The following is a 12455-nucleotide window of genomic DNA, read 5'->3' as shown; positions in this document are numbered from 1 at the left end:
TCTGCAGTTGGCTCCTCCAGTGGCTTGGGGTTTTCAGGAGCTGGGACTGGCAGGGTTGGGGCTGGGTTTGCAAGCCAGTTTGGGTCCAGCCAGTCATGGCATGGCTCAGGGGAGCCCAGAGCGTGGGGAATGCCCTGGCTGGGCTCATTCACTGCTGCCAAACCTCCATCTCCTCTGCCCTGGTGCCACGGGGGCGAGTGCAGGGCAAGCTGGAATGTGTGACTTTGGGCAAGTCATTTCGCTTTGCTGAATCCCTATAGGGCTTTTCTGAAGATTGACTAACCGTGTGGAAGTGCCCCTCCCGGAGCATGGCCGAGGACGATTTGTGGCTCTCAGCTGCTGAGGGTGGGATGGAAGAGGAGGCGCAGAGGGCTGGATAGTCTGAGGGAGGAGGAGTTTGCTGCCAGCTTCTCTCACTGCCCTGGCAGCTCGTGTCCGTAGTGCCCTTCTAGGCCATCTTCCAGCTCCTGGAAGGATCCACCCAGGCTGCTGGAAATGACAGCACAGACCATCAGCGGGCAGGGGTCGGGGGTGCCAGCATTCCCGAGACCACACTTGGTTCCTGGCAGTGTGCTGAAGGGCGGCCTTCTCATCCACATTGCCTGACCCTGCAAGTGGAATTGAAGACAGAGAAGTTAGCAGGAGGGGACCTTACACCTAATCAGTGCTCTTAGGCCTTCTGGCCAAGCCATAAAGCAAGAGAACAGGAGTGACACAGGCACTCCCTTTGAACTTGAATTCTCTCTAAACTGCCACTCCAGCCCCAGGGAGACCATGAAGCAGCAAGCAAGAGCGGGAGCCTCCTCGGGCCCCTCCTCAGAGGGTCAGAAAAAGCCCATTCGCCTCTCACCTTATCCCGGATGCTTAAAAAAATATTGTGGTAATGTAGGTCAGTGAACTGACCGGCACCACACACCAGCAGGGTTACAGGGCCCGCCGGCCCGCACGCTGGCCCACTTGGTCAGATGAGAACATAAACAAGAAGTGCTGGGAGCCCTCTGCTTCCCCAGCCCTAGGCTTTTGTTTATGTAGCACTTAAACCAACTTTGGGGTCGTTGCTGTCTGCCTTGAAAGCCTTGAAGCTTTTTGAAGTTCCCCTGAAGTTAATAAAATTAGTCTGCCCTCACTGCAAGTCCTTGGCTTAGGGGGAAGATGGATCCTCCGCTGTGTCTGTGGCATGTAGCTTTTTACGTTAATACTGTAGAACCGAGGGGCGCCTGGGTGGCACAGCGGTTAAGCGTCTGCCTTCGGCTCAGGGCGTGATCCCGGCGTTATGGGATCGACCCACATCAGGCTCCTCTGCTATGAGCCTGCTTCTTCCTCTCCCACTCCCCCTGCTTGTGTTCCCTCTCTCGCTGGCTGTCTCTATCTCTGTCGAATAAATAAATAAAATCTTAAAAAAAAAAAAAAATACTGTAGAACCGAAAAAAAGGGGGAGGCAGGGGAAGATGCAGTAGAAAGTCTTGTGAAATGCCTTATTGCTCGTAGGTAGTATGCCTGCCATCCCATGGCCCTGGTCACAGTGAAGCCTAGCCGCGAGGCCCACTGGAAGGCCAAGGGATGGGCCCCTATGCTCCAATGTCAGGGATGACCAGCACGGGGGCATGCAGGGGAACTACGCTCAAGGCAAGGCTGTTTGCTCCCTCTCAAATGAAACGTACCACCCAACTACAAGTCCCCTTGAGTGATTTTCTTTTGCCCCCAAAGAGCCAAGAGTCACCTTCTGTCACCAGTGTCTCCCTCCCGACCTCCGTATCCTGTGCATATTTCCTGGGACCTGTTGTGGGTCAGGGCCATGTGAGAAAGAACTCCCAGTCTGTTTGGTGAGGGACACAGACAGGCCAACTGCCTGTGATGAGACATAGTGGCCAGGCCTTGGGACAGGAGGTGCCTGCCACGTGGGGAGGCTGCCTGAAGGAAAGCTTGTCCAAGCTGAGCCTGGGAGGACTGAGTGGGGTCTGGGGTGGGCACAGAGTTGGAAAGAGGGTGGGGGATGATAGATGTCTTCATTATTTTCACTAGCTTGATGATGGTAACGGTTTCATGGGTATCTATGTATATTTCATATTATCAAGTACCTAAAATGTGTACATGCTGTACACATGTGTACATATCAATTATGCCTCAATGAAGTGTTAAAAAAATGAAAGACCACAGGCAAGACTGAGCATTGCAGATGTACCAACAATGACAGTTAGGTACGTGTTCAACTTTGACTTAGGCATTCAAGGAGCACACATACAGTAAGTGCTGTTTACATGCAGGAATTGCAGCTATGGAGAAGAGAGACATGTTTCTGCTTTCACAGACCTGGGTCCTGCTTGGGAGGAATAAACAAGTAAAGATAAAGCTATGGCGTAATATCAGGGAATGATCTGTGCTCTGAAGACAGAGACAGACCAGGGTGTGCAGAGGAGCAAGGGTTGGGGTACAGGGGGACACAGGCACGAAGGCCTTGATGGGGGCATTTGCTGGGCACCAAGGGCCTGCCCAGAGATGGGGACACCCTGTCTGCCAGTGAGCAGTCCAAAGGCAGTGGGGCAGAGGGAGAATGTAATTATTTTCCACAAGGACGTGCATAAGCCCGTTGAGGCAGGAACGTTGATTTGTCCTCCGTGACATACCTGGCACATGGTAGGCTCGCGATAAGTATTTGTAGGGAGAAAAAAGGACATTGTGAATTTGGGGTGAATTTTTCTGCCTGGATTGCCCTTTGGGTCCCTGTGATGCCTTTTATAAAATAGTTCTCTAGGTTGTAAGCTCCCGGTGCAAGGACTGTGCCTTTGTCATTTCTCAGCCAGCCATGATGCCAGGGTCAGGTATTGTATCTTAGCTGCTCTGTCTCACAGGCCAGCAAAGGCCTGGGACCCACCCATCCTGCCCAGAGCGCCCCAGGGTGTCCCAGCAGCACCAGACCTGCCTGCTTCTCCAGCCTGCGGGGAGGGGGTGGTGATCAGCACAGTCTTCCTCTTCTTGAATGCTACGGCATAGGCTCTGCGAAAGGTCACCGTATTTGGGTTTGAGCTTCCACCATGCCGCTGGCTCGGGTGACTACAGTTCCCTCAGACTTCGCCTCCAACCTCCCTGAAGTAGGAATGAAAATCCCTAGCAGACAAGGGTACTCGAGGGCTCAGTGGGGCCCTGCTAAATGTCCCTGTCGTAGGCTGAGGTGCCCGGAGGTAGTCTCTTTCTCCTACAGACAGGGGGCCTTTCTGCAGCACAGGCCAAGCTTAGGACAGGAAGTGGCTCTGAGCTCTTCTGGTCATGTGGAACTTGGAATGGCCAGTCCAGAGCCATCGGGTCAGTTCAGCTAAATATCCTGGGCCACTGCTGTACTGGGCTAGGCTGCCAAATGTGAGTGGCATCCCTGCCTCCCGGGCTCCTGCCAGGCTGGGAACGGAGCTTCACGCGCAGGCCACTCTGGTGAGTGTGGAGACAGGACTCCTGGGAGCCAGAAAGCCCGGGAAAGCATTTGGGGCTGGTGACATCTGCCCACCCTCGCTCCCCGTGTCCTGCAGGTCAGAGGAGCCAGCTCTGTTCCTTGCACCCAGCAGCACCGACAGATGGGGCAGAGCCCACAGCAGGCCAGCCCACAGAGGAGCTCTGCTGGAGCCGAGTCCTGAAGGACGAGGAGGAGTTCATGTGTGGGAATGAGATTTGTGAATTATAAAGGACTGTGCAAGTGGAAATGATTATTCTTATCGTTATTTGTATCCGATTCATCCATCACCGGGGAGAGGAGGAATGCGAGTACCTTTTATCTGGCGCTATGAATCAAATAGAATAGGATATGTTTTTCTAAAAGGGTTTTGGGGTAAATGGGACAGTTTCTGCCTTTCAAAACAATCCATCTGGGGCCCTTGGCCAAATCTTGGCGTCTTGGCCAGAAGTGAGATGTTTCTGAGGCTGAGGACAGCCCAGCCCACGGGGGTCCCCCATGAGTCCCAGCCTCAGGAGGAGAGCACGTGGAGGTGGCAGGTCCCACCGCTGGCAGCACTTCCAGCCCCCATGCTGCTGCCGCCTACTCAGACTCAACCCCGGTCCCCAAAAGCACCCCGGCTGGCACACAGGGCCTGGAGAGCAGGAGGAACCCTCCCCCGTTTCCCTGTGGCAGCCGTGTGGGACCCAGCATGCCAGATGCCAGGTGGAGCATGGGTCCTCCTCCAAAGCAGCAGCAAATCTCAGGACGAAGCTCTGTGTTACCCTCCTGAGGTCATTTGGGAGAGGGTCTAGTCTTTAAAATGCGGGCGCGCATGCGGGCGCGCGCGCACACACACACACACACACACACACACACACACACACACACACCCTTTCTCTCTCTTTTACACAGAGGCCTGACCCCTTCCTGGCACGGGCCCTGGAAAGGAACCAGGCAGGGCAGGGGAGGCCACCTGGGGGAAGGGGCTTCAGGCCATGCCACCCTCCCTCAGGGGAGTACCTGAGCTGCCAGAGGCCACCAGAGGGGAGAGTGACACTTCAGTCTTCCCCATGCTTGGTCTCTGGGGAGAGGTTCAAGGTGAACAGAGCTCATGCTGAAATCAGGGCTGTATTAGGTTGGCTTTTTCGTGCACAGGCATGTCCCTTCTGTCAGCCTGAGCCACCACAAAAAGGTGAGGGGCAGAGTTTCAGCAGCAGAGGGCCTGGCCATGGCCAGCAGGGAGCCAGGGGAGCTAGGGCTTCTGCGGGGATAGGGGCAGGAGGGCGTCATGTGGAGGGGGCAGCAGGGCTGTGGAGTAGATGTGGGCCAGGCCAGGAAGGGGCTCTGACAGAATAGGAAAACTTTGGCTGAAATACGTATGTGTGGAGTGGGCTGGAGCAGCAGAGATTGCGTTCTCAGACATTCCTTGTGGGAGGGAAAACCAGAGAGGGGGAGGCGAGCTCTAGAAAGCCTTGCTGCAGGACCAAGCGTGGATGTCATCCTCCTGACCTGGGGTGTCGGCACAAGTTTTCCTGCTGGCCGCATTGGGCAAGTGCTCGGGGACAGGCATGGTGCAGTGGCTGTGCAGAGGCAGGCGCAGGCGGGCGACTGTGGATTCTGAGCTCCCTCCGCCCTGAGAGCTCTGTGACCTTGGACGGATGGCCTAACTCTGCTGTGCCACCAGTTTTGCATCTGTGAAGTGAGGAAGGAGTGCCTCCCTCCCACTGCTGCCGTGGTGCTGAGTGCGATCCAGAGAAAGCTCTCGCAGGCGGCCTGGCAGCAGCCGAGGCTCCGTGGAGGTCAGTGGTGGTGGTGATGAGGGCTGGTCGCCACATGGCTCCAGTGCATTCCATTGTCAGCGACATGGGCCGATCACCAGGTGGGTTGGGGGTGGGGGGGAGCGGCAGCAGGCCCGGCCTCCTCCAGCACACACTGATGCTCTCTCTGGGGCTGGGTGTGTGGGGATAGGTGATGGACGACCACAGCGTGATTGGCCGCTCCCTGTTCAAAAAGGAGACCAACATCCAGCTCTTCGTGGGCCTCAAGGTGTCCCTATCCACTGGGGAGCTGGGGGTCATCGACAGCGCCTTCGGCCAGAGCGGCAAGTTCAAGATCCACATCCCTGGTGAGTGCAGTCACTTCCTCCCACTGGCAGATGCTGTGCAGGCGTGGAGAGGTGGTGGAGACAGTGCACGGACAGTGCCCCTCAGCTCAGGACGCTCAGTCAGCCTGAGGTGATGCACGGGGCCCAGCCCTCTCAATGTCATTGTCTCTGGTCCTACAGTCTTGTGGCCGGAGAGCAGGAGTGGGTCCTAGGGACTCAGCCAGGGTCAAGGTGTGAGTGTGAGCTCCTGCTCCACCGTTAACCATACAGGGGTGACCTTGAATGAATTACCTGGCTTGTCTGTGAAGTGCAATACCAATCCTGGTCTGGGAGGTGCTTTGGAGGAAGAGTTGGTGAGAGAGACCGCCAGGGGCCCGGCATACTGCCCCAGTAGCCAGTGTGGCTTCCCAGAATATGAGTTGCCACCTACTTTTCTGTCTGATGGAGAACAGTAGGTGCTGAGGCTCTGAGCGATCTGGATTGGGCCTTGTCCACGGCGGGGTCGAAGGTGTGCCTTTGCTCTTGGGAATAGAGCCCTTGGATCTCTTTAGTTCGGCCCTCCCTTCCAGCACTCCTGCGCTTACCCCACACCCATCTTCTGGAGGCCCTGCCACCCAGCAGGCAGTTTGTACATTGCAGAAAACTAAAGCAGAGAGAGGGTGAGAAGACCTCTCTGAGGAGGTAACAACAGTTGAGGGAGCCCCACTGACACCAAGGGAAGGAACACACCGTGGAGGGGGGGACAAGCGCAAAGGCCCTGGGGTAAGGGTGAGTTTTGGTGTGTTTGAGGCCTGGTTGTGTGGCATGAACTAGGAGGCGTGTGGGATGCCACTTTTCTTCGCCAGCATTGTGTTAGGCCAGTTCTCAAACATGCAGCAGAGGTGAAGGATGTTACAGAGAAACCCTGACTTCGCATCAGCATGTGGCTGTACTTTGTCTCTCCGCAGGACTCCGGGTTTTATTCTGTGAGGGTTGGAAAGCCATGGGGAGGCTCCGATCAGGTCAGCAGCGTGCCGTTGGTGGGTAGCTTCTTGAGTGAGATCTTCAGGTGGGGTAATGCCCTGGCCAAGCTAGGAAGCAGGAGCGTAGCTCCCTGGCAGGTCACCAAGTGAAGTCAGTGCCCTCTGCTCTCCTGAGAGCCTGGCTGAGGGGCCTTGCCCCCCTTGCCTTCCTCAAGCCCAGAGCGTCATGTGTGGCATTTGCCCTCTGGTGAAGAAGGGCAGTAGGCACCAGAGGCCTGCTTCCCTCTGGCACTTGGAGCCATTCTTTGTACCCCGAGGTCTCTGTCAGGGTGGAGTTCAGCTCTGTCGCAGTTAGATACACTCCCTCGGGGCAGGCAAAGTGGCCCACCCATGGGAGCCTCTGCCATGATACTGGGCTTCAGGCTCCTGTCCTGTCCTCTCCACTGCTCCTGGTCATTACGTCAGCCAAACCAGTGTCCACAGTGCCCTGCTCTGGGTTCCAAGGAGCACACACAAGGCATGAGCCAGGCAGACCGAGGTCCAGACCTCAGTTCCCAGGGCCCTGGGCCTATACCTGTGGGGGCTTACTGGGAAAGAGGGGTACAGGACACTGGGAGGGCAGGAGGGGAGCTGCCTGGAGTTGGGAGGTGCACCCTGGAATGCTCATCCTTCCCCTAGCTGTGGGGGCCTTCTTGTCCAGACAAGGGAAGGACAGCACTGTTTCCTTTTGGGGGGGTGTGTAGGACCATGCTGACATTCCCCTCAGCTCTTCTTCCTTTAGCCCAAGGCAAGCTCAGAGTTGGGGTGTTCCCAGAACAGGCCAGAGTACGAGAGGAGGCTTGTTCGGGGGCCCTGGGTGCTGGGGTGGGAGTACAGGGAGGGAGACACAGTGCCGCTGCTTCAGTCAACTCAAGTTCACATTCCTTTGTTAGGTCAGTGTTGCCTTTTTAATAGGTCTGCTTCCTGTTTGTGGCTTTTAAGCTTTTTATTAAATATAACTGGTCAGATTCCTTCATCCCACCCACCCCACTCCTCAGCCCCCTCCTGCTTGTCTTTTCCTGCCGATTCCTCCCATAAAGAATGACTTTTAACTTTTTTGAAGTGCATTAATTGTGAAAGACTCTTCAGTGAACCTGAGACACCCAGTGCCAGGCGGAGGAGGAGCATTGCCGGCTGCAAGCTGGAAGTGCCAGGGTCCGGAGGCCCCGCGGCTTGGACCTGCGTGATAGAAGCCTCCCGGAGCAGGAGCAGCTCAGGGGAGCCGTCCCAGCCCACAGATTGTGGGTGGGGCTGGGGTCAAATGTGGCCTCTGGGCTTAGATGCCAGCTCTACAGAGCAACGCAGTGGGCGAGGTGGACTGAAGATCATCTGGGTGTCCTCGCATCTGCCCCTGACCCCCAGGCCTGGGTGCTCCCTGGGGCCTCTCACTTCTGGTGACGAGGGCAGATGTCGAGCAAGGGGCCAAGCACGTCTTTAAGAGACCAGGTGGCAGGCAGTAGGGAATGGTGGGGACCGTGATGGCCTGCTACTCAGGTCTCGTGCCGTAGGCCAAGGAATCTAATTTATCTGATTTCATTTTTATATAAAACTTCTGGTTAAAAATGTAAAACTGTCCAAATTAAACAAAACATACTTTGGGCTGGGTTTGGCCCATGACAACTTGTAACTCCTACTTGAATTTCAGGACCAACACTCACTCCTCAGGTTCACAAGTCAAAGGTGAACCATAAAATGGAAACAGTGTTTTATGGAGCCATAGATGTGGCCTCTGAGACAGGGGTCCTGACACTAAGCCTACGGCTTACCCCAGAAGATAGTCTCTGAAATCAGAGGGGCTAGAGGGATAGCCCCATCCTGACACCCAAGGAGCTAACCCAGAGAGTCGGGGGGGGCCTACATGTACATACCTGCTCCCGTCAACAAAGCGGCCTCCGTTTGGAAGTCCTGAGAGGCTGGGAGGCCCTGCAGGATGAGCTAGGAGCCCACTGGGTTGCATTGCTACAGAGAAGGAGTAGGTAGGAGACTTTGCAGGCAGAGTGGAGCCTTCTCCCGAGGACCCTGCCCATGGCACGGTGCCTCTGCTTCCCAGGTGCCGGGTGCTTTACTGTGGAGCCAGGCCCGGGGGCCTCCCTCTCTGGGCGGGCCTGGGGAGCAGCAGGGCTGAGCGCCTGGCTCATGGTCTGTCTGGGTGGACAGGGCTTCAGAGGGCTGGACGCCATGGGGGCCACGTGTGGGTGGGGACCCCCCTGTGTGGGGTGGCCTGGCCTGGGCTGCCGCTGCTCACCGTGGCAAGTGTTGTCCTGCTGTTCCTGCCCTCCGCTCCACACCAGCATCCCAGCACCGACTGCCACCAGCCCCACATACCCCATTCTGCAAGGGAAACGAGCTCCTTGATGGCTTCCTGCCAGAGAAGAGTCAAGGGGAGGAAGGCACTTGTCCCTCATAACAGCCATGATCCACTTCGTACTGACTCTAGGGGAGAAGGTAAATATATGCATGTGATTTTGTCTTCCAAACAATGCCTCAGAAACCTAAAGTTACCCAGTAGGTTGATATGTGTACCTCAGTAGGACGTGCCAGGCTTTCTGAGTGGCCTGTCTCCCACAAGGTGCTCCTGGACCTGCCAGCCAGGGGAGGATGGTACATAGTCTGTGCCGGTAGAACAGGTGGGGATGGCCTGCAGTGCGCATGCAGCTGACGGCCTTGTCACTGGAAAACCCGAGGCCCCAAGTACCACTGGTGTGACATGCAGCACCGCCTTGAGTCGGGTGACCACACGACTCCCAAGTGAAACCGACCATGTCACAGGGCTCCAAGCAGACACGCACCTTGGAAAAGCCAGCACAGCAGTGACTGAGAACCACAGCCGCAGCGGCCACAGCAAGGACCTCGTCCTCTGCGTGGGCCTGTCCTGCCTGCCGAGACCCATACTCCTGGTTCATGTCAAGAAATTGACCTTGCTGTGAGGCAGCCAGGGTCTTGATCAAATCCAGAAACAGAGGTCTCAGGCCCCACTGACTGGCCCTTGGGATCCTCAGATTTTGGCGATCTTTAATACCCTTTCAACTTTTACTAATCACAACTAAATGGACTCTAGGCAGATGAGAAAAAGAAAAAAAAGAAACGTGTGGAGTTGTACCAGCAGTGAGAACGCAGGAGGGACTTCTGCTCACTGTTCTTCAGGCGGGGCATCACTCAGGAGCCGTGACGGCTGGCTGAGGGGGGCCCTGCGAAGCCCCCAGGAAGGTTAGCGCCCATGGCGTTGGAGTATCGCCATTTCACAGATGAGGACACCGAGGCCTGGAAGATAAGCAACAAACTTACCCGGTGTTACGTAGCAGGAAGCGTCAGAGTGGGATTGAACCCAGATTACGCGGCTGCCGACCACTCTGCCCACGACTCCCCTGAGCCCTGGCTCCTCACGTGCAGGACTGGTGGGGAGGTGAGAACATGCAGCTCTGTCCCTCAGGCTGTGTGGGAGACGGGCACTGTTGTAGCCATTCTGCTCGGCGGGGCCCCGAGCAGGGGGCCTGAGAGATGTGATGGGGAGGCTACCTTGTGGCCCCATGGCAGAGTGGTTGCACATCCAGAGAACCACGGCCTGCTCGCCTCCGACTGGTATTCTGAGGAAGGTCCCTAGGCCACCCTGGCTTCAGCTTCTGCCCCCTGAAACCACGCCAGGTGTTCACGGCTTCAGTGTACCATCCCAACCCAAGCCAAAGGGGATGGCTTTCCACAGAATAAGAAACGCTGCTTGCACGCATGAATCAGTGAAGTCTATTCAGTGGAATAGACCAGACCAGAATGAACAAATGAGTGAACGCAGGCCTGTGGCGGCCAAGGAGCCTGGTGCCTGGTGTGCTGTGGGCCTCCCCAGAAACTCCTCCAAGGAAGGCAGGCACCAGCATCATCAGACCCCCTCCGCACAGCCATCTCCTAGTGACATGGCTTTGGGGGTTCTAGTTCTTAAAAGAGAACTGGAAGGGGGAGGGTGCCAGTCCATCCAGCTCTGCAAACTCCAGGGGAGGCTCAGGGCTGGGGATGCAGCATCCTGCCCCAAGGCACGTCCCTGTGGGAGAGACGAAGGCACAGACCAACAGTTTGCAGTCAGCATGGCAGGTGTCCATAGGGTCACAGGGCCAGGCATTTGGTGGGGAGAATGGCCATCCTGAGGGAGAGAAAGGGCAAACCTCCCAGAGGAGTTGCTGTCCCAGCAGGGGTTGGGAGGGAAGAGAAGGAGGTGTGTGGAGAGAGCTGGAATCACATGTGTGTTCTCTAGAATCCTGTGGCCAGTGGGAGAAGCCATGGATAGGGAGGGCAGGCCCTGGCCCCTGGCTGCCTGCTCTGGGCTCCATTTTCTAGGCCTCTACCATGGCTGTGGGAATGCTCACCTCACCTCCCAGGGCCTCATTCCTCCCTCACTGCCTGGACCACTCCGCAGACCCAAACCAGAGCCTCTCCTCTGTGGAGGTATGCCTGACTCCAGACCACTGCTTGCTGCTCCTCTCTGCACGGCCCAGGGCTCTTGTGCAGGAGGACGCCAGGGCTGAAAGAGTGGCGCCTCTGCATTTAATCCAGCTCTAACCCATTCTGTAGATGGGGAAACTGAGGCCCCTTGATCATAGCCACACAACTAGTAAGAGCCCCGAGTCTCTGCCTGCCTCTTCAGTCCCCAGGGAGACACACAGCAGCTACCAGGAACGAGGGGTGCAAAGGCCTTACCAGCTGGCTCTTTTCTCAGAAGCTCTTTCCCAGGACTCAGTTCAGGCAGACCACCATAGCACCCGTGTGCTGAAACAGCCTCCCCTTTGTGTCCCAAGACTCCAGGGGCAGCCCCGCACCTCTGTTCGTCTGTCCCTCGTCAGCTGTTTATCAGGCCCTTCAGGTGCCTGGCCCTGTCCGAGTCCTGGAATGTGGCAGAGGGGAGGGAAGTCCTGAACATTGGCTGTGGAAGGACAGTCATGAGGTGCCCCATCTTTAGCCTGGGCACCCAGCGGGGCAGCACCACGTCTCCTGCCTCACCGGCTCTCAGCGCCCAGGCTGGCCTAGGAGGGTAGGTGGACCAGGCCAGGGCTGAAAGTGCTGCGGGCCCAGTTCCTTGGCACAGCACAGGGTATGGCCTGCAGAGACGGGCAGCCCCTTTTGATTGTGGCAGGCCATCCCCACCTGGAGCCGTAGCCCCTCAGTGCTAACACCAAAGAATAATTCTGATTTCCAAGCAAGGAATGGGGATGCGATCACTAAGCCCTGCCCGCAGTATCTGACCTGTGACAAGGGCTTTGTGAATGGTAGCTGGGGTTGTGTGTTGTTTTCACCCACCGGCACCTGCCCTTACCTGGGGTCCTAAGTGCCCACCGAGGGCCCTGCCCCCACGGCAGAGCAGGGGAAGTTACCATCTTTCAAGCTGAGATTGGCTCGGCTACCAGGACCCCTCCGATTTATTGACCCTGGAAGGCACTTTGCATTTGGTCAAAAGCAAAGATTATACATTTCCCTTCTGATTGAACACAGGGTCCCAGGTGTCCCCGTTGGCCTGAGCACGTGATTGGTGAAACACTAGACACATGGCTTCTAGGAGCTATCCAGGGATGTTGTCTGAGACCGGATGGGCCAGCAGCCAGAGGTAGTGGGGTCGCCTGGGGAGTCTGCAGCCTGAGGACCAGCAGCAGGGACAGCAGCCATCCAGGAAGGCAGCAGGCAGTAGGCAGGACCCACAGTGAGGAGGATGACGGCAGTGGTGCAGACAGCGGCTACTCTGGGGCCCTCTCTCTGCACCAGGGAGCACGCCCCCATGTAGGCAGACCACTTTGTCCTCCCAGCAGCCCAGGGAGGTGGGCCTGGCAGCACCCACGTTTCACCAAGGGACCCAAACCATGCCTAAGGGCACATGGCAGGAGGAGGACTGGGACTGAGTGCAGCAGTGGCCAGGGCACACCCTGAACCACGGCGCACCTCACCGTCCAAGCTC

The 12455-nt window shown here is 56.9% G+C and overlaps 1 protein-coding gene across 2 annotated transcripts in view; it reads left to right on the top strand.

Annotated features, from left to right (window-relative positions):
- Positions 1 to 12455, top strand: part of EEFSEC (eukaryotic elongation factor, selenocysteine-tRNA specific) — a 248119-nt gene that overhangs the window by 196192 nt on the left and 39472 nt on the right. The window contains exon 6 of one of the 2 annotated variants that reach the window (XM_034658872.1): positions 5390 to 5546. The exons of the other annotated variant lie outside the window; for it this stretch is intronic. Coding sequence (XP_034514763.1) covers positions 5390 to 5546 — 157 coding nt within the window. The remainder of the gene's footprint in view (positions 1 to 5389; positions 5547 to 12455) is intronic. 2 annotated transcript variants of the gene reach the window in all.

The sequence above is a fragment of the Ailuropoda melanoleuca genome, chromosome 4, assembly GCF_002007445.2.
Source record: "Ailuropoda melanoleuca isolate Jingjing chromosome 4, ASM200744v2, whole genome shotgun sequence".
Taxonomy (NCBI): Eukaryota; Metazoa; Chordata; class Mammalia; order Carnivora; family Ursidae; genus Ailuropoda; species Ailuropoda melanoleuca.
The sequence above is the reverse complement of the archived record's forward strand: the minus strand, read 5'-3'. Positions and strand labels throughout refer to the sequence as shown.